Genomic DNA, 21,146 nt, shown 5'->3' with positions numbered 1-21,146 from the left:
GCTTCCAGTAAACTCACTGAAGATATGATATACCATGTCATGAATACTAGGACATGCTTTTCAGTATATGGCTTCTCACATCAAAGTTCTTGTTAAACCATAGAATATTCTTCAGATTAACTGCATTTGAATCCCAACATTCCAGTTACAAGTTTAAATCACGATGGGCCAAATTACAGCTGTCCTGTGAGGCACTGCAAAGAGAAGAGTCACCCACAATTTTATCGTCGCATAACATAATTCTGTGAGTAAAATGACTTTCTTGAGACAGCATTAGAAACATCAGTTATCTCAGATGTGCCTTCAGAAAAGAGTGAAGATCATGGCCTTTGCTTTCCCTACTCCCTGGACAATAAATTAGGCCCGTGTCAGAAAAAATGCATTTCAAATACCTTTGGAGTCACTGCTTCTATCTCTACACCTCCCAATCTAGTAGAAATTATAGCTGAGTTACCTTAAAAACATAATCTGGCTCCAATGGCAGGAAACTAGAGCTGGGCTTATAACTACCACATTTTAAATTGCTTCAACAGGTTGAGTCAGTGCTGCATATATGTTCTTCACAAAAATTTCCAACTGTCATGTTCCACAAAAAATAACTATTGTTAAAACAGGACTTCTTTCTCTCTCTTTTTTTTTTTTAAATCCTAGCAAGAGCATGATTGCATTTTTTAAAGTACTCTGTCCATGGAAAACTAATTTAGTTCCATTAATGAAAAGGAAGCAAAATGTGATTGAGGATGTAATACGGAATTATAGTTCATTAATTCTTCAAGTATGTAATTTTCCAGACTCCTGATCCCCCATTGATTTCTGCACACCCCCATAGGTCCTGCTAAATGCCAGCAAAAAGAAATTCAATCGCGTTGTTATTTCATGTGTGGCAGTGGCGGCGCTCCAAAATTAGATAGAAACATTATGAAAGGGAATTTTCCACTGACTGCTTCACCATGCAGCCCTGTTAACAATGCTTTGTTGTCAAAAATTGATCAATCACAGACCCCACCAATAACTAAAACTATGACAGTCTCTCATTACATACCAGTATCATCAAAGGAGGTGACACTTCTAACATTTGAAGATGATAATTCAGAACACCTGATTAGCCAAGATGAACTAGGTGCATCCATGAATATTGTAAAAAAAAAAAAAATCTTTTTCAACAAGATTCTGTGAAACTGATTGTGCCAATTCCCATTAAAAAGATTAATTAAGAAGTACTGGGCCTCTATTTCTAGTCATTGACAAGGATGTGGTTTTGCTTTCACTTTGTCCATCATTCTCAGTACAGAACCTCAACCGTGAGCACATGCTTCTGTTTCCTCATTAGCCCGATCTTGAAAAAGAAAAGCAATTATGTTCTTCAAGCTATCAAAAGCACTTTTATACCTTGAAATACACTGACAAACCCATTTTAGATACCTACTAGTGTTTGAAAGTTAATAGCTCCATGTGCACATGTTAGAAATAGGACAACACACTGGTGCTATCACTAAATGTGTCAGTTGTTGAGTAGCAGTGGCCAGGTCCTAAGCAAAAGAGAATTTATCTGTCCGAAAATGGAAAAGTTACTTTGACCAGCTGTTACCTATTTTCTAACAGGTGGGAAGGAAGGCTTCACTAGTACAGTGTAAGGCTTTACTTGCACAACTGGATTGTGAGTTTCCTTCAGTGAGGCGTCAAGTCAGTCCTAACCTTGAGTCACGACTTCTATATATTTGAACCAAGGATGCAATAGCACGTTACCACTTTAGTTTGGGTTCAGTTTGGGAAAAGTTTTTTTTCAGATCACCTCTGATATGAATTACAGTAAATTTCCAATGAGGTTATTTAAGCAAAAAAGAAAAGAACCCACAAAGCAGCTCTAAGTTTTGGCTAGGAGTTGATTTGACACCATAATTTGGATTTGGTCTTCTACCCTTTGGATAAGGTACCACACATATTATATGTGTGCTTAAATTTAACACATTCTGGTCTATATTTTCTACTAGTGATTTGCCACACATACATGTGCTGAAGTTTAAAAGTCTTGTCTACATTTTCTACTAGTGGCTTGCTATCACAACTCTCAGTCCATATATCAGTCACCATTGATTTACACTGCTGCTCCTCATGTATAAGATCATTTAGAGATTGTAAAAAATTGCTGAAGCACAGAAAAAGAACAAGCCATACCATCCCTTTGCTTGGGCTATAAACATATAGATATCTGCAACAACTGCAGAATCCCTCATGTTGACAGCAAGAGGAAGGGCTCCACGGGGATACGAGGCAATGATTGGCAGTGTTACAGATTTTAATTCCACTAATAGTTGAACGGTTCGTAATTCATAAAAGAGAGAGCTTACAGTGAGTGATGAAGGTCATCCCTATCTCCCTTACAGAACAGAAGGAAATTCGATTAAAATGCTGCCCAGCAGCACTATTTACATTCTATTTATAGCCCACTTTTTTTTTAAGACCCTAATTGAAATTTTAGTTTTCGTGTTTAGTAAAGGAGATTCTTTACCATGGCAAGTAATAGCTAAGTAGTAGATATATCTTGAGGTTTTTAACAAATAATGAAAAAATCCCATCTCCTTGCATCACTCTCCTCCTGTGGTGTCTCTTTTCACATTTTTTTAGACTGATTCGTATCGGATGGTAGTGTTGCAACAAGCTAAAAAATGTATGTATAAAGAGAAAAAGATAAGTACTAGCATTTGGTTCTTCAGCAGAGAAAAAATCTTTCGTTATTTAAAACTGACAAGGACTCTGAGAGAGGAAAGAAATAATATGTACCCGAGAAACTGTGTCAGGAAAGGAAAATTAAGGGAGAAAAAGACACAGAAAGATGAAACAGCAAGGCACCTTAAGCTACAAAACAGAAAGGATGAGCTAAGTAGGGTTCATGCCTAAATCCAGAATGCTCACCAAACTCAATGTAGGCATTTTGTGCTTAATTTCTTTCAAAGCTTTACTCTGTGAATAAATATAAGAAAAAATATAAAGCAAAGTAAAACTTCACAAGCTTCCGAAGTCACCAGCCCTTGTTTCACTGTTCATCTTTCAGCTTATTTTTCATATCTGAGAGAAGTTCAGGTGATAACAGGGATTACGGTAACCTCCCTTCCAGACACTGCAGCCAAGCAAAAAGCATCTCATCCACAGAACCCTGGCTTTCCTCTTGCCTTGCTGCAGATCTCATTTGTTTACTCTCAGACAACTTTTAAACCTTCTTCTACAATTTAATGAGCTAGTAGTTTTAGAATATATCCTTTTGAAAGCCAAAGAAAAAGTACTTTCTCAGGTTTTATGAACTGGCTGCACTTCCCACTTGGAAAAAAAAAATGATATAAACTCTACCATTTCTTCTCTCAGATACTGATGTATTTGAATAGAGGGACAGGGGGAGCAGAAATGAGATGATCTCTATTTTATCTGGACTTTTGCCACTACCTTCTTAACCAAACTTTATCCTGTACTCAACTTCACCCATGTGTTTTGATTTCCACATCTGTAAAATGGGGAAAAACTGCTTCTAGGAGATCTGGATGCAGAATTTTAATAGAGCTGATTTGATAAGTACCACATGATGATGCAAAGGTGTGGATTAAAGAGCAGCAACACACTGAGGAACAGGAACCGAACTACAGAAGAGGTCAACATGCTTTGGAGAGAGGTTAGAGGAAGAGCATTGAGCTGTAGAGATTAAATCTGGACCTGCTGCCTTTACTTCCCTACTTGCTTTATTTGGTAGCACAGACAGATCATAGAAGTCACAAGGACACTCACCAATAGCAATTTAAATCTTGCATCCTTTGTTTCCAACAGATCCCACAATGTAGAACATAAGCGTTGCTTTTTGTAAAAATACAACCCCCCTGTACAGCTCTGCTGCACTCTAAGGCTCTATAATTTTTATTGATATTTGAAAGAGTGGTTGAATATAGCACCAGGACATGTAATTAACTTCATGTTATTACATGTGCTGGGGGAAAATGTTTGGAGAAAGGCAGGAGCAGTGAGCCATTGTTGAATGGCACCGGCATGTTGAATTTCAGATTCGCACTTACAAACAGCTTATCTATATCGTATGTGCCGTGTTTGCAACCCATCTGCTGGCTGCATATGTGTATTTTTCTGTTGCCTGAATTAGCACTTGGAGCATTGTTAAAATGGAGCATTCCTTGCAGGGAAGGCTCGTTCTCCAAGGATTAGCTGAACACCTCTCTACTACGGTTTCTGAGACTGTCAATCATATTTTCTTTTTCTGATTTAACTTCCTTGTAGTAGTAAAGGAATAAAAATATGAAGACTTGGGTTTTGCTGGCACATAGTTAGCTGAAACTTGATGGAATTATTAATTGTAATAGCAATTCAAATTAATTCTTTGCTACATTTTTATCAGCATTGTGCAATACGCGGTATTATTTCTCTACTCAGAACCAGTCCTTTCTGAGTCTAAAGTTACATATAGACAGTAAACATCACATGCCCAAGATTCATAAGCTTTTTTTGTGACTAAAACCCTTCTGATCCATTAATTTTTTTCCTGAGGGTAATATAACTCATGCAGAGATTCTTGGAGAAGAGTTTCTGCAGGAACCCTGTGCTGTCATTTCTTCGTCTTTTCTCTGAAATGATCTTTCAAATTCTTTTGGGTTTCGGGAGGAGAAAGAAACTTTAGCAACTTTACACTCTTTATACAAATGAATGGAGAAATCTCAGATGAGCCAAGGGGGACAGAGATGTGATGGCAGCCCAGAAAAACTGCATTTGTAAACTAATTCCTACTAGACTATTGCTCAGACTCTAAGTAGAGTTTGTAGTTTACCGCTTTCCAACCGATTAAGATCCCCATGAAATCTGCACTGTTCCTCCTGCAGAAAGCAATAATTTGTGAGCTTTTGTCTTGCATCTGGATAAATTCTTCCCCTTCCTTCAACCTTCACCTCTTCATTTGAGCATATTTGTTTTAGAGGGAATGAGGAACATGCCCTTTGCCATCTACAATCCCTGAGAGCAAAGCTACTACTGCATCATGCATTCCACACACTGCTCTCTCCCTGCCTCTGCTGGACATCAGCATTAAAGACGATGCCAGTTAAAACAGAAATACAGTCAGGAGAGAGTTAAGCTTCTGCTTCTACTTAGTTTCTGCCAGTGTTTGCTCTTGTCTGTCTGCCTACGTTCATAAGAGCAACTGAAGCCCAATTAAAAAAGTGAAGACTACACTATTTGCCTCTTTAGTGCTCAGTGTTCCTTAAGATGTAATATATCAAATGCTATGCAGTGACTTTAGACTTAGGCAAAGTCAACATATTTTTCATGAACTCATTTAAATAGCTTAAAAAAATGCATCACATTTGAGACCCTTATGGGGGTGAAGCCTCTTTTGAAATCAACCCTACCTTGACTTTTTTCAAACCACAGTGCACCTATTACTTCTAAATGTATAAGCATTACTAGCAACTTGGTTTATTTTTATGCATGTCGGGCTGGGCAGCTATTCACCTAGAATGCTAATTAGCTGGGGAGGGGAGGCAGATGATTTATGAATAAAGCTGTGAATGCACTGCAAGTTACAGTTCCTTCATCTAGACTCTAACTTCATAGGATTCCTGATCACCTGAGGCATGACTTCTGAAATATACTAAGCATTACAACAGCATGCTCTATGGTCCTTGTTTTCCTTAGGGTTGTTCAGAGATACCAAAATGGTCCTGAACATCAATGATAAAAAGTCATCTTTGCATCTGCACAAATGGATGTTTTAAAATGACTCATTGCCACTTGTTATTATTCTGCCTTCACAGAAATAACCCAGAGAACCTGGAATGTAAGCAAAGGCAGGTCGTTGGAAGCACACAGCCCTGTATGCCAAGAGGACTGTATCAAATTATATCAGTTGAATACAGGGCCCAGTTTTGGTGAGATGAAAACACAAGAAGGAGATCGGTTAGCAAACCAGGTATTTTTAATCAGGTTTGCCTAGAAATTAATCAGATGATGTATGAAAAAAACCCCAAAAAACCAACCAACCAAATAAAACCATAAAATAGTCACTAATTTTGAATTACTGGAAGATGGTTCAAAAATATAATACTATGTACATTTAATACAATACCTCTGGCTGATTATGGAAGACCATACTAAAGAAAACATCAGCAGAAGTCTATATAGGACTTTCAGTACCAGCTTTTTAGCAATACCCATACAGCTTCAAGCTGTGAGGTACAGAAAAAAATCCCACCCCGCACCCTGGTCAGCATCAAGTATCAAGGCTATAATTTGCTTCCTTTCTTCTCAGAACAGAAGCTGTGAAGATGATGGCTCCTAATGTCATGATTTTATGTAAAGCGTATCACAGTGTCCTGGTTCTTGGGGAGGTTAACTCTGGCCTGGCCAGAACCAGGAGACACAGGAGTGCAGGAACAAAAAATAAAGGAACCAAAAGTTACTTTGCACTCTCTGCTCTAGAGCAGCTGAACAAGATTTTTCAGACTCACTAAGAAGTTCAGATTTGACAGTACGAATTTGGCCTGCCTGAAACAGTCACCTTCTATTACTGAGGATATTTCTCTCTATTAATCATCAGTCAGAATACTGTGGCCTAATACATCAGAAAACTGTATTAACCAAACAAAACTCTACAGAAGCATGTAAGCAGTGTGGAGGTCTGAATTCCTGTAATTACTCTTCTCAAAACCTATTTATTTGAAGTCTCCACCACCAAGGTACTGGATTAGAAGGTTCACAGGGGCGCAGTTCAGTATTTGAAGCATTGCTTTTAGGCACTATTTGCCTACAGTAATTCAGGAGGTAAAATTTAATAGCTTTCACCATTGGCAACAGGGAATTTAGATTGTTGACCATGCAAATGTCAATTTTAGCCTGTTCCCTACTAGTGCTTGTTCAAATCTCAAAAGTCACCTTGTATTTTGAAAACATGAAAAAAACCTTGTAACCACTGAAAGAGCAGAAATGTCAATCAGATGACTGATATACTGGTATGGCTTTGTAAGGAAATAACTCATATAGTCATATCCTAACCTCTGAAGTCACAAAAAAATTCTATGGGAAGATGCTTGCTTCATGTTGCATAGTTGTAGTTCACTGACAGGACTGCAGAACACAAAGTATGTATTTCAAAATTCATTATTAGCATCCTGTATCAATGTATTGAAAAATTAACATAGTGACATACTAGTGTTTTTAAGTGGAATTAACTGTTATGTTTAAAGAAGACTTAGAAGTTGATGCTTCCTCTAAGCTTGCTTGTGATTCTGCTATCTGCTTAAAGATTTAAAGAGATCGTTTACAATGGAATAATACAGAATAAGATGTGGCATCAATAAATACAGTTATATCTATTACCTCAATAAACCCAGGCTAGCTCAAACAAATACTGTCCTTGCCTGTGAAATCAGTAACTTACATGCAAAACAGCCATCTTTGAGAAGGCCAAGACTGTAACACAGAACACTCATTACCCAGCACGTGCATGCCAGCTAACAACTTTATATAGCAGAGATGCAAGTTATAAAGCAAGATGTTTCAGCATCCTCAGCAAAAGCATTACATTATTTTTAGCAGCTGGGTTCTGTCTCTTTCTGCTGAAATGGAAACTACAGAAAATATTAATTAAATGCAGGTGCATGCAGTAATTCAGAAGTGTTTTCATTTCAGAAAATCAGCTCCTGAGAATAGAAAGTGAAGTTAGATATTTACTGTTACAAGTCTAAATTAAACCAGATTAAACAGGATACCGAGAACTCCATGTCTACGTCTCTACACTGGGGCTGTGGCTGCCAAGGCAAAACTTCCCAACCAAACATGCTACATACCAAAATTTCCACAGCACAGAAAGCCAGGAGACTTTTCAAGGACACAGGGAGCACTTGGAGAGGAGAAATGGCAATGACACTCTAGGGTTTGGGTGTGCAGCTATGCTGGGATGTCAGCTCCAGCATCTGTCCTTGCTCACCTCCTCCCACAGTCAAGGCTCCAGGTTATACAGGGACCTGACCCCACAACCTCAGCACTGCTGCAGGGCTGTAGCAGCAGGCAGCCCAGCATGCAAGCTGGATCTCAGCTGCTTTCAAGCCAGAATTTAGCTTCTTGGGGTTTTGTCCTGGGTGATTTATTTTTTTTTTCTCTAGCACCAAGGGAAAAGCTTTGAATAGCCTGCAGACTTTGAAAATTACTGAAGTTTAAATGTCAGACTTGAGTGACTCCAAAAGGCCTGACTCTCAGAACAGGATGGATTCCTTCTGCACGCTGAGATGTATTAAAATGTTTTACACTGCAAATCATGCTCAACTATTTGTTTTTAGAAAAACTATTCAGGGTCACCATTTTATTATTTCTGTGAACTGAACTCAGCCCTTTAATGTAATTAAAACATTTCCTGCCATAAGTATCCTCTAACATCTAAGTATCAACCTTAGGACCCTCCCAAAACATGGAAGCATGAATCCTCAGGACACCAAGATCATAGAATCATAGAATCGTAGGGGTTGGAAGGGACCTCAAGAGATCATCGTGTCCAACCCCCCTGCCAAAGCAGCTCCCTAGCTCATATTGCACAGGTAGGCATCCAGACGGGTCTTGAATATCTCCAGAGAAGGAGACTCCACCACCTCCTTGGGCAGCCTGTCCCAGGGCTCTGTCACCCTCACTGTGAAAATGTTCTTCCGCATGTTGGTGCGGAACTTCCTGTGCTCCATCTTGCAGCCATTGCCTCTTGTCCTGTCTCCCCCTGCATCCCATACTTAAGAAATTTGTAAACATTAATAAGGTCCCCCCTTTGTCTTCTTTTCTCTAGGCTGAAGAGTCCCAGCTCACTCAGCCTTTCCTCATAGGGGAGATGCTCCAGGCCTTAATCATGTTTGTAGCCCTTCTCTGGACTCTCTCCAGGAGATCCCTGTCTTTTTTATACCAGGGAGCCCAGAACTGGACACAATACTCCAGGTGGGGCCTGACCAGGGCAGAGTAGAAGGATTACCTCCTTTGACCTGCTGGCCACACTCTTCCAGGTGCACCCCAGGATCCCATTGGCTCTCTTAGCCACCAGGGCACACTGCTGGCTTATGGACAACCTGTCATCAACCAGGACCCCCAGGTCCTTCTCCACAGAGCTCTTCTCCAGCAAGTCATCCCCCAGCCTGTACTGATTCAAGCGGTTATTCCTCCCCAGGTGCAGGACTCTACACTTGCTTTTGTTGAACCTCATCTGGTTTCTCCCTGCCCAGCTTTCCAGCCTGTCCAGGTCTTGCTGGATGGCAGCGCAGTGTTCCTGCGTGTCAGCCACTCCTCCCAGCTTTGTATCATCCGCGTACTTACTGGGTGGATGCTATTCCGTCATCAAGGTCGTCAATGAAGATATTAAACAGGACTGGACCCAACACCGAGCCCTGGGGAACACCGCTAGTAACAGGCCTCCAGTCAGATTCTGCTCCACTGATCCAAGCAAGTCATGTGGGATATGAAAACTGATAAACTATGGGAGGTGTTCCTTCTTCCTACAGCCATTTCTCTGGACAGTCCATGCCTGTGCTGCCTTCATGTTCACTCCACCTCTTTCTTCTTGCTCCCTTCTTCTGTTTCCTCCTTTGTTAAAAAGCTAAGCAAGCCATTAAGGACAATTAACCATGCTTTCTACTCAAAGAATTTGTATGTTATGCCCATTTATCCCAGCATGCAACCAGCTTCCCCTGGTTAGACCGTGAACTGCTTAAGGACACTCCTATTACTCTAGGTTTGCACAGGACCTTGCATATTTGTATCACAAATTTGAGCCTTTTAGTATTATTGTTGTAAATCCCAATTCAACTATCAGTAATTTAAATCTTCCTTGTAAAAATAAAACTGAGAAAATGGCAGATTCCTGAGCAGTTGGGAAACTTTTGCCTGAGATACTTTTGTAGCTTAGAGAGAGTTTTCATTAGACTGGGGCCAAGAATTTTTAAGGCTTCTGCCAAAAGTCATTCCAGTTCGTACAGAATTGGTTCCATGCTCTATGGGCTTCAAATACCATTTGTGTCACAGCTTTAGCTTTAGAGCCTACCTGGCCTCAAGCTGATTGCAGTTGCTTTAGCTGAACATCGGGGATCAAGGGCTTAAATGGAAGCAGTTCTCTTGTGATGCTAAAAGTACTAAAATACTTCAATTTTGCAAAATCAGCAAAGTTAACAACATTTCTGGTTACTTTGACAAAGCCCTCTATTCCAATACCAGTAAAATTATTTTCCTAATAACTGGGGTATCAGAATTAAAAGATTTTCACAAGCTTCCTTTGGAACAGGAATAATAATGGTCTTCAATAATCTGAAGCCTGCCATTATTATGGTCAGTGCACATGAACAAATTAATTTGGATTTGCTGAAAAGAGCAACAGTCACACATGTTAATTATTGGCACAAAATGAAGAGATCTGGTCTATAGCAACTATTTACCCAAATCACTTCTCCAAGTTGTATTTCAGTATCTTGAACTGCAAATCTTAAGTACAAAGTTGCAAAAATTTATTTTAGTGACATCATTTTTTTCGCTTTCTCCATGAATTGCTTACAACACTTACACTATTTTTGTTTGAGATTTCCATAAGTGAAAAAAAGGGAAAAAATACATAGAGCCAAGTGATGTATTTTCCTTGGATCTGGAAAACTTTTATTTCTGATAAGAGATCAGATAGGAGAGGGAGATGGCACATCTTTTTTCATAAATTCAGTCACACATTTAATTAAGACAACTATTCGTAATAAGGTGTGGCTGGATGAACGTAGAATCTGTGTATCAGACATCCTCTCAACAGTTCCTTTCAAAGGCAACAGCTTTGTGTGCCAGTTTATTTTCAGCAGTTTGCCATGGATTGTTTAATAATAGGTGGACATGGTTCCCCTGATATCCAAGGAAAGTATGTTATCAGGAAATGCAAATTACAGCAAAGCATCCACAGAAGCAGCTATATACATCCAGCCAACCTGTTACCAAAAACCTACATCAAACCACTACTAGTAGCGGAAGTCTGCTATTTGATCTCATGCATAATTAAATGTGGTCCAGGGGAATACTTAAAGCACAAAATGAGTGTGGGAACTCAAAAAGGAAGCTGACAAGCAGCAAAAAGGCAGTAATCATGTACACATGCCCTAGCAGATATGGATATACAGTAGGAGAACAAGTGCGCTCTTAAAGCTCTGTCAGGCTGGAGAACTGGGTGGGGAGAAGTTCATTGAGATTTAACAAGGGCAAGTGTAGGGTCTTGCATCAAGGGATGAACAACACCAGGTACCAGTACAGGTTGGGGACTGGCCTGTTGGAGAACAGCATAGGTGAGAAGGACCTGGGGGTCCTGATAGACAGCAGGATGACAATGAGCCAACAATGTGCCCTCACTGCTAAGAAGGTCCATGGCATCCTGGTGTGCATTAGAAGGGGTGTGGTTAGTAGGTCAAGAGGGGTCCTTCTCCCCCTCTACTCTGCCCTGGTGAGAACACACCTGGAATATTGTGTCCAGTTCTCAACCCCTCAGTTCAAAAAGGACATAGAACTCCTTGAAAGAGTACAGCGCAGGGCCACCACGATGATTAAGGGAGTGGAACACCTTCCTTATCAAGAAAGGCTCAGGCAGTTGGCCCTGTTTAGCTTGTAGGAGATTGAGGAGTAAACTTATTAATGTTTATAAATACGTAAAGGGTGAGAGTCAGGAGGATGGAGCCAGGCTCTTCTCAGTGATGGCCAATGACAGGACAAGGGGCAATGGGTGCAAGCTGGAGCACAGGAAGTTCCATGTGAATATAAGGAGAAACATTTTCACTGTGAGGGTGACAGAGCACTGGAACAGACTGCCCAGCGAGGCTGTAGAGTCTCCTTCTCTGGAGACATTGAAAAGCCACCCGGCTGCATTCCGGTGCGATTTAGTCTAGGTGATCCTGCTCTGGCAGGGCGGTTGGACTAGATGATCTTTTGAGGTCCCTTCCAACTCCTAATGTTCTGTGATTCTGTGATTGAATTAAAGGAGAGTTACAGTAATGCAATCTGATCTAACGAAGTCATCTTGTGCTGGATTCTAAAATAAACCACTTTTCAAATACAATTTAGGATAGCATTTTAAAATGACCATTGAAGAATTCATGATTTTGCAGTCAAACAAGACAGTATTAAGTCAGGGATTTTGGAAAAGTTTAACAGGCACAAATATTTTTAGATTCCCTTGGTAATATCTGTTCTCTACACTGCAGAAGGCAGCTCTAGTGTGTTAACTACTACAGTGCCTTATAAGACTTGAAAATCCTTTAACACATAAAGCCCACGTCCCTAAGCCAACCAACGCATCCCCAACATTAACAGTGTCTCAACCCAAATCCTTCGGGAAGAAAAATAGGAATTCTCTCACGCCTCCGTTTTATGTCCTATTACCAATTTTTCTTAAAAAACATTGCTGGAGGTTGATACATTTGCATATGATTCTTACATCTGTTTCTTCATTCCACTTTTTCCTTTCCACAGGGTATGGGCCATGAATAACCTAAAAGGTTTCAACAGATGATTCTAAGGTGTTGCGATAGCTCTGCTAACTGCATGGCATTCCACTGGGAATGCCCCTTCTCATGGAAGTACCTGACTAGCAGTAATAGTTGATTCTCCTTCTTATATTTCTGAGAGAGTCCTGGCACCTACTGAGACCCCAGAAGCACTTGTCTGGAAGCAAAAAAAATTATGAAACTCATTACTGCTCTTAATTACACAGGGCTTCACTTCTCTTTGCAAAGCTGCATTGAGTTTAGGAAACTGATACAGTCGTTCCTCAGCAGCTGACAGCTGTACAGACTTACAGTTGTGCCTGTAAACCCAAGCAAGCCTCTGGTGCTAATCCACCAGAACTGGGCAAGTTGCTTTCAGTTCTGGGTGAATGGGTTTGCCCTATGATTGATGCTGTGGGTTTGCCCTCGAACCACGTTTCAGGATAATTTTATTAGAAGACTTCTGACCTTTCCCATCAGAAGCAGGCTGCCTGCTTCCTACTCAGTGGTGCCCAGTCAGCCACTGCCTCTGATCCTCTCTGCTTCATTGGAAGGCAAGCAGGAGAAGCTGTTAGTCCCATCACTTGAAAGAGTACATCTCTGCAACCAACACGGGCACCAAAGAAATAGGCCAGGTCTTTGTCACACAGCCTCATCAAAAATTTAGGAGGATGCTCAAGACACCAACAATGCCAGCTATTTCAGCTGTGATTTTTTTCTTATTCTTGGTCAACAGTCTGTTCCACAACATGAGCCTGACTTCACAGGAAGGACTTAAGCACGGACAACCTCATCCCTCTTAGGCTTTGGGAGGGATATAGAGACGCTGATCGAGTGTGCAGGGTTGGATTTTGGAAAAGGATATGGAAAAAAGTGAGGTATCTTCTTCACCTTGGTCTTTCCAGTTAAGATTTGCCTTCAGGAGTCCCACATTGCCAAGACCAGTGGGAAAGGCTGGAGCAAGAAAAATTTACCCTTGGTAGAAGAGGATCAATATCTAAATAAACTGGAATAAACACAGGTTGATCAAACCTAATGGGATACACCCAGGAGTTCTGATGGAGTTGGGTGATGTCATTATGAGGCCAATCACAATTATCTTTCAAAGGTTGTGGTGACTGAGTGAAGCTCCTGAGAACTTCAGGAAAGCAAAAGTCTCTCCTACCTTTGCGAAGGGCAAGGATCCAAACAAATACTGATCAGTCAACCTTACCTCCATCCTTGGGAAGCTGATGGTATCTTCCTGGATAACATTTCCAAACTTATCAAGGACAAGAGGTTGATTTGGAATAGTCAGCACTGATTTATGAAGCGAGAATCATGCTGACCAACCTGACAGCCTTCTAAAATATGATGACTAGGTTGGTGAATGGGAAGAGAACAGTGGATGTTGCTACATCTTGACTTTCATAAGGCTTTTAATACTCTCATAACATCCTTAGACAAGCTAAAAAGTGCAGGCTAAATAAATGGACAGTGAAGTGGATTGAAAACCTGCTGAACAGCAGGGCTCAGAGGGCTGTGATTGGCCCTACAACAATCAGTTTGAGGTGTATGACTGGGTAAATACTGGGTACTGGGACACTACTTTTTAACAGCTGGACAATAAGATCGTGTGCACTCTCAGCACTCAGATGATACAAAATTTGGAGCACGGGTTGCTGTGTTGCCATTCAGAGGGACATCAACGGGCTGAAGAAATGGACCAACAAGAATGTCATCAAGTTCAGAGGGAAAAGCCAAGTCCTACAACTATCAAGAACAACCCCAGCACCAGTACAAGTTAGGGACAGGCCAGTGAGAAAGCAGCTTTGCAGAAAAGGATCTGAAGGTCCCAATGGACACTGACTTGAGTGTGAGCCAGCAATGTGCCCTTGCAGCAAAGAGGTCCAATACCTTTCTGGGCTGTGTCAGGAAAGGCATTGTCAGTACATAAAGGCAGATGGTCTTTCCCCTCTAATTCATGGTGTTGAGATCATATCTGCGGTGCTGGGTCCAGGACTGAGAGTCCAGTACAAAAGAGACATGGAACAACTCCAGCACAGTTCTGTGAAATGATGAATAGACTACAGAATCTGTCATATGAGGAGAGGCTGACAGAGCTGAGCTGTTCAGCCTGGAAATGAAAAGGTTGTGGGGGATCTTATCACCATGTACAACACCTGACAGTGTCGGGGGAAGCCAGACACTTAGTCATGCCCAGGAAAGGGACTAGGGAGATAAGAAATTGCATTTCAATGTAACCAAAATGATTTCTTTTTACTTTTTTTTTTTTACTGTGAGGATGATTGACCACTGGAACTGATTGCCTAGGGAGCTTGTGGAGTCTCCAACCCTGAAAACACTCCAAATCCAACTGGGCACAGTTCAGAGAAACTAGATCTACTTGACCCTTCTCTAAGCAGAGGGAATAGGCAAGATGAACTCCAGAGGTCCCTTCTAACATCATCCTTTCTGTGATTCTGAGAAATTATTTTTACAGAGCCACCTTTTCACAGACGGAAAGAGTAAAAACTGCTGATTGTATTTTCTAGGTTATTGCTGGGGTGTGGATTCAATCTTCTCTTAATTAATTCATAGGTTCAGCAGCTGCTGACAATTTCTATATAACTGTATGTTTTATTTTCAGCCTAAAACACCAAGATTTTTTCAATAAGCAGATTTTTAAATATATGTAGCATAAATAGAAACAGGTAACACACAGTTTAAAAATAGATTTGGCATCTTTACATCGACCCTCTTTCCTTGTATGTGATGGCAACTAAAGATGTCTGCCTAGAAAAGATTACATCATCTTCACAGATGAAGTGACTGTTCAAAAAGGGAAGCTTCCAGCATAAATTATTTGTGGTATGAAAGTCTTGAATCACTTCAAGCCTAATGAGAAGTACCTTCGGGAAACTGTGGCATTCACTGGGAGTGAATGTGCACTGTCTGAAGCTGGGGTTTTCTTTTATGGCTGTACACAGCACCATTTGTTTGACAATGCAGTCTCAGAGCGAACCAGCTTTTGCTCTTTACAGGCAGGATAGCTCTTCCATTTGCTACTCTACTGGCATTTCAGACTGCACCTTTCAAAGCCATGCATAAGTAAATTACAATCTCCTACCCTTGCACATTAATATCCAAATGAGTTTGCCACATCTGTACCTCTGTGGCTGATCTCTAGCAATACTTATTTCAACAGTGATTAAAAATATGAGGTCCAATGGATGTCCATGAGGACAGAAGGGCTTCTTCTTGCAAAGCTGACCTGTGAAACTGTTTTTGGGCTGGCAAACAGGTTCCAAATCATAACAACAGTATCACTACCTCTGAGATATCAGGTGAAAACTACCATACTAGTGCTATGTTAAATATTGAGACCAGATATTCAGAAAGGCATTCGGATCTGATCCAAGTCTCTGCCTGCCCTCCTATATGTTTCCTGAATGACAGGCAGTTAGGCCAGCAATCTGTCTGCTCTCAAAGGACATTTGGGGCTGAATGTACTTGAGCTAACTCGTTAGCTTTAAGTGCCTGAGCTTTCTGAATTGGGAACAGAGCATCCCTGGGTTTCCCTCTAAAGAAGGTAGCAGAGGCTGGACTTCCAGTGGTGATTCAGAAAAGCCAGTAAGATCTCTCTTTGGAGGTGGCTATTAATATTGACTATACAGGGACACTAACGCACATATGCCTCTAGTCCACACACTTCAGATAGGAGTATAAAGCTAGAAAAGATGAATGTGGACCTTGAAACTTTACATGTTATATTTAGTTGCTAACAACAGAATGCTGCAGGGAGCATATAAGACAAATATTACTGAAGCAAAGTAACTGTTTTCATACTTGAGCATTATCTTAGCACACAGTTTGTTCCAAGCAAAACCAAAGTGTTACATTGAAGAGACCTTGATACCCTGTACTGCATTATTTGCAGTCTGTGAAACAGTGAGGAATACTTGGAAACTTGTTCTTTTTGACATTTTTCTGGAAATAGATGAACTACTGGGATACTGCTTTACACACAGCATCCCTCTTGTGCACTGTGGTAATATCCGCTCAGATACAGCAGACTGAAAACAATCACATTTCTCACCTCTCAAATGGACCAGATAATACAGAATTCTGATCGCTCTGTGTTTTTCATTAAACCAGACATGTTTACAAGTCAGATGAAAGCAATACTTGCTCAAATGACCTCCTTTCCTCTCTTTGGAAGATTTATTGAAGCCAATGTAGAACAGCAACAATAGTCAATCATAGGTGGCAGACTGCCCTTTTATTAGGCATACTGAAGCCAATTAATCTAAGTGAGCTTTCTCCCTTTACCTCCTGGGGGCATGTATGGTTAGAATGCATTTTAAAATCCTGCAGCAATAAATAAAGGTGCTGAAACTATTCATTTGAACTTTGAGAAATTATTTACAGGCACTCAAGATGCTAAGTGTTAACATTCTGCATGCTCTGGTGGGCAGCACAATTTGACTAGAGCCAAGACTTTAAAAACTAAAGTTCTAAAACTAGGCTTTGTGGTATTGCCATCCTCAGGGATAGCAGGAAGATAAAGGAATGCCTGCACAAGGAAGTAAAAGTGGCAGGAACAGTGAAACTTGCCTTAACAGTGAGTCAGAACACTTGAGTTAATCAGAAGTCTCCAAATAAGGCTGCAAGGAAAGGTGGGCTACTGAACCAGTCACATTTACAGCACAGTAGTAGTCGACTGTTAGAGTTTATTTCTAGATGTCAGATTATCTGTCATTTATAGGAGATACCACAGGCCATTTGAGGTGAAAAGCAAGTCTATAATAATCTTATTAATTATGAAACATCAAAACCCAAGATGTCTTAATTCATGTTCTCATTTTTGCAGTCCATGTGCTTCTAATTAGAACCGCTGTAATATACTCTCTTGGGAGGTATGTAGGAAAAGTGAGTAACTTTTGAGTAGCAGCTTCCTCTTTCAGGGCACACACTTAAATAATCCTTTCTTCTTGGATTACCTCAAACATCCTCTTTGCTTTCCCTTCATCATAAATTCAATTATATTCTTACCAGTTTCACAGCTGGGCCCAGTGAAGCCTTGTGGGCAGGCGCACACATTGGAAGCGATACAGGCTCCTCCATTCCTACATCCGTCTTTGCAAAATGCTGCAAAATGGAAAAGCACAGTATATGGGTAACAGAACAACACTCAGCAACCACGCAGGTGGCCACAGGCCCCTGGCACAAAACACTCCCTGAGGCACTGAGTGCAGAAGACTGCCTTCTCCTAAGGATAGAGGTCATGAAGAGATGGCTTATGGCCCCCCTGCCTCACTGGCCAGATGGGCGGACAACCTACAGAAGGAGATTAATAGTAAATCATCTGACAACAGCTCACATATGTGCTCCTTCACGTGCACTGGGAAGCGGTTCCCCAGGAACAGACTCTTCCTAGGGCAGTGCTGGTCTTTGCTGCTGCCCAAATAAAGGTCTGGGCATAATAGGCACAAATGAACCCTAACCTGTCTGGCTATCTTATTCCTTGATTAGACAATTAGATTGGAACCATCGAAATAATAATTCTGTCTCAAGGGATTCTGGAGAACTTTAAAACTCTTACCATTTACAGTTTGAAATCAATCCCTGGATTTGCTCTTTGGCACGCTGCAATCTGCGTGAAGCAATATTTAGGTGCAGTATTCTCCAGATACAGTTGCAAATATATGCATGCATTAAGGAGTCCATTCTGCAGGTGCAGAAATGCAACCAGCTCTGACAGAAAACATGGCAGCTGTTAATTGCTCTGATTGTACCCATAATACAGAATGAGCAAGGCTCTGGTCACAAGAAACTGCAGAGAAAACTTTGGTGAAACTATGCAGATGGAAGTTATCACCAATGTGAAGAGTTGCTCCAGGTCACTGGTCTAGTCCTGTGCTTGTTACCAGCCACCAGAGATGCCAGGACCTGTTTTGCAGCTGCTGTGTGTAGCAGCACCACTGATGATTTCTTAGGGCTCATCTGGGAGAGAACATGAGCATTACTGGCTTGAGCCTTCCAGCTCTCAGGGTCCGGGCACCAGCCATGTGGCATGAGACCCCTGGCACTGAGAAAGACATTTAGGCTTCCCGGTGCAGGATGGCATGGTGCATGGGAGCATGGCTGGCAGCACAGTGTGTGAAACGCTGCCAAAGCCATGGGACAAGAGGCAGATCCAGGTGTCTCTGAAGGATGCCAGCATCCAGGCCAGGGCTGCAAAGATGTACATTTCTCAAAATGAGATACAAAGGATCAGAGCCTACTAGTGCATACTGTCTTTTCAGTGCTGAAGAGAGATGGAAGGATGCACTTTGACTGTGGGGCCAGGTGCACTCTGAAATATCAGACCTGTAGTCAGAGCTCTTACCCAGGCAGAAGAGCCCAACACTGTGCTCTAGGGTTATGCACCTTCTCCTAGAGCCAAAGAAATCCCAATTATTTTTTTGTAAGCTGACACACCTCAGCAGAAGGACTCGAAAATACTCCCTAGCCCAGGAGTGAGTAGCACAGACAGAGCTTTCTTCTGAAATGAGCAGCTCTGGGTTTGAACCTCCTCAGGCTAAGACTTTCTTCCCATTCCCCAGAGAAGGGAACACAGCATAAAGGGATATATTTGCTGACATCTGTCCCACTACCCATGTGTTTGACTGGAAGTGGACTAGGCTGCCGTGCTTTACAAAGAGCTTGTTTATGTTAGGAATATTTCGAAAAATCATACCATGACTCTGGTGAAGAAATAACGAGCGCTAAGATCTTAATCAGGCTTAGAAATTAAAGAAATTCAGGGTTGCTAACAGATCAAGAGGACTGAGGCACAATTTCAAGGAATGTTGGGTATTCTAGTGCTTCAGTGAGACCACTTCTCTCATCTAAGGCAGTTCCCCTGCAGCTACTCTACGATTCTATGATTCTGTACTTTTAAGCATCCTCTAACTCCTATGCTTGGAGCCTGAGGACTTCTGAGGATTTGGGCCCAAGTACCAAGCATCATGTCCTCTGATGTGAAAGGCAACAGAAATAAAACAGCACCATATCTCTAGGAAAGCATCTTTCTGAGACCAGTAACTTAACTTCTAATGTTTATGAGTGAATGAGAATGTTAGAAAACAAGGCATCACCTCATGTGTAGCCAAGGTTCTGTGCAGGCATGTCTGCTGCTTTTCTCATTTACAACAAAAATACACAGCATACATACCAAACAAGTTTCAGATCATCCAAGCAAAATAGCAAGTGACTGACTGTGGACAATGTAGATCTGACAATGTTTTCACAGCTGTAACTTTGCTGGTAACAGTGGGGCTTTCTTGAATGGTGTAGCATGTATAGAAACTCTTAACTTGACACAAATGAATTGTAATTACTTCAAACTTTAGAGCACACTAACTCAGCTATGCATCATCCTCAAATTATCGTGACTCTGCCAAATGCAAAGTCAGCATCTACCTGTCTATGAAGATCCTATAAGTGTGGGACCTAAATGTCTAGCCTGGCGTTTTGTCTGTCCTCTTTGGGGTGCATGTACAGATTTGCACCAACTACAGCAAAGCACTTCATCCAGTTGAAAGAGTGACGTGACGTACCCCAGGTTTTTCAGTGGCTTACCTTTGCAGATGGTACCGTTTCCCGTGTAACCCGGCTTGCAGACACAGTTGTGCCCACCCACGGTGTTGAAGCAGAGCGCGTTTTCATCACAGTTGTGCTGGTTTGTTATACATTCATCATGCTCTGGGAAGGGAAACAAGAACGGGACAGCCCTGAATTTTTCAAGCGTGACAAAATTGCAGCTTTCTATAGGTTTCCAATTTAAAAAGAGATAAACATAGCAGCAGCTACTGACAATAGGGCTATGAGAACGTGTAACCAGGGGATAGCTGGGGGGTGTATTTTTAGCACGTACGAGCGTATGTGCAGCATAACTCCAGATTCATTAACAGGGAGCCACCATCATTATACTTTCCATGTGGGCTACAGTGTTCTCGTAAACATTTGCCAAAGAGCCGGCTAACATACTGAAAATCCATATGCTAGTTCCACTGTATAATTTATTCATGCAGGTTTATCTTATGCAGGATTCATAGGGTTTCCTTCAGGAAGCTGACTAATGGTGCGAGACACGCGCTCCAAACTGCCAAAGATACAGCTAGCAGAATGCAGGACTTCAACACGGAGCCTGCGTTCCTTCAGTGCTTGTGTCACACTTTGTTTGGAGGAAATAAGTAACCTGAAAAGCACAGGTCTGCCTGCTGTTCAAGGGACTTTCAGCATGGTGTGTCCTAGCACCAGAATGAGAAGCTCCTCAGTCTGGTGACCAGATTTAGACATACTGGGAAATGGACCTTTTGGGAATAAATGAAAAGTCTGGGCAAGATGATTTTTATCTTAAATTGTAATGCACTGTTCACTCTGAAACAAAAAGTATTGTATAAGTGGTCAGGTTACTGAATGCTTTAATGCTTTAGTTGGTAATTTTTAAGAGATGGGAAATGCCATTTCAAAATAAGATGTTCTTAAGTGTCGTTTCAAAATGCTGCATGAAATGCTCTGCTATTTTCAGAATGCAGCATCTTAAGTCTGTAGGCATCAAAATGAAATGTTTCCACCTTCAGGAAATACTCCTTGCATTTTCTTTAAATC

The 21,146-nt window shown here is 41.3% G+C and overlaps 1 protein-coding gene across 1 annotated transcript in view; it reads right to left on the bottom strand.

Moving 5' to 3' along the window:
• Positions 1-21,146, bottom strand: part of NELL2 (neural EGFL like 2) — a gene marked incomplete at both ends in the record, with an annotated part of 153,865 nt that overhangs the window by 24,568 nt on the left and 108,151 nt on the right. The window contains 2 exons of the mRNA XM_084262534.1: positions 17,544-17,639; positions 20,115-20,237. Coding sequence (XP_084118660.1) covers positions 17,544-17,639; positions 20,115-20,237 — 219 coding nt within the window. The remainder of the gene's footprint in view (positions 1-17,543; positions 17,640-20,114; positions 20,238-21,146) is intronic.

This window comes from Gallinula chloropus (assembly GCF_964237585.1).
Source record: "Gallinula chloropus genome assembly, chromosome: 1".
Taxonomy (NCBI): domain Eukaryota; kingdom Metazoa; phylum Chordata; class Aves; order Gruiformes; family Rallidae; genus Gallinula; species Gallinula chloropus.
Note: the sequence above shows the minus strand (reverse complement) of the source record. Positions and strands in the feature narration are given on the sequence as shown.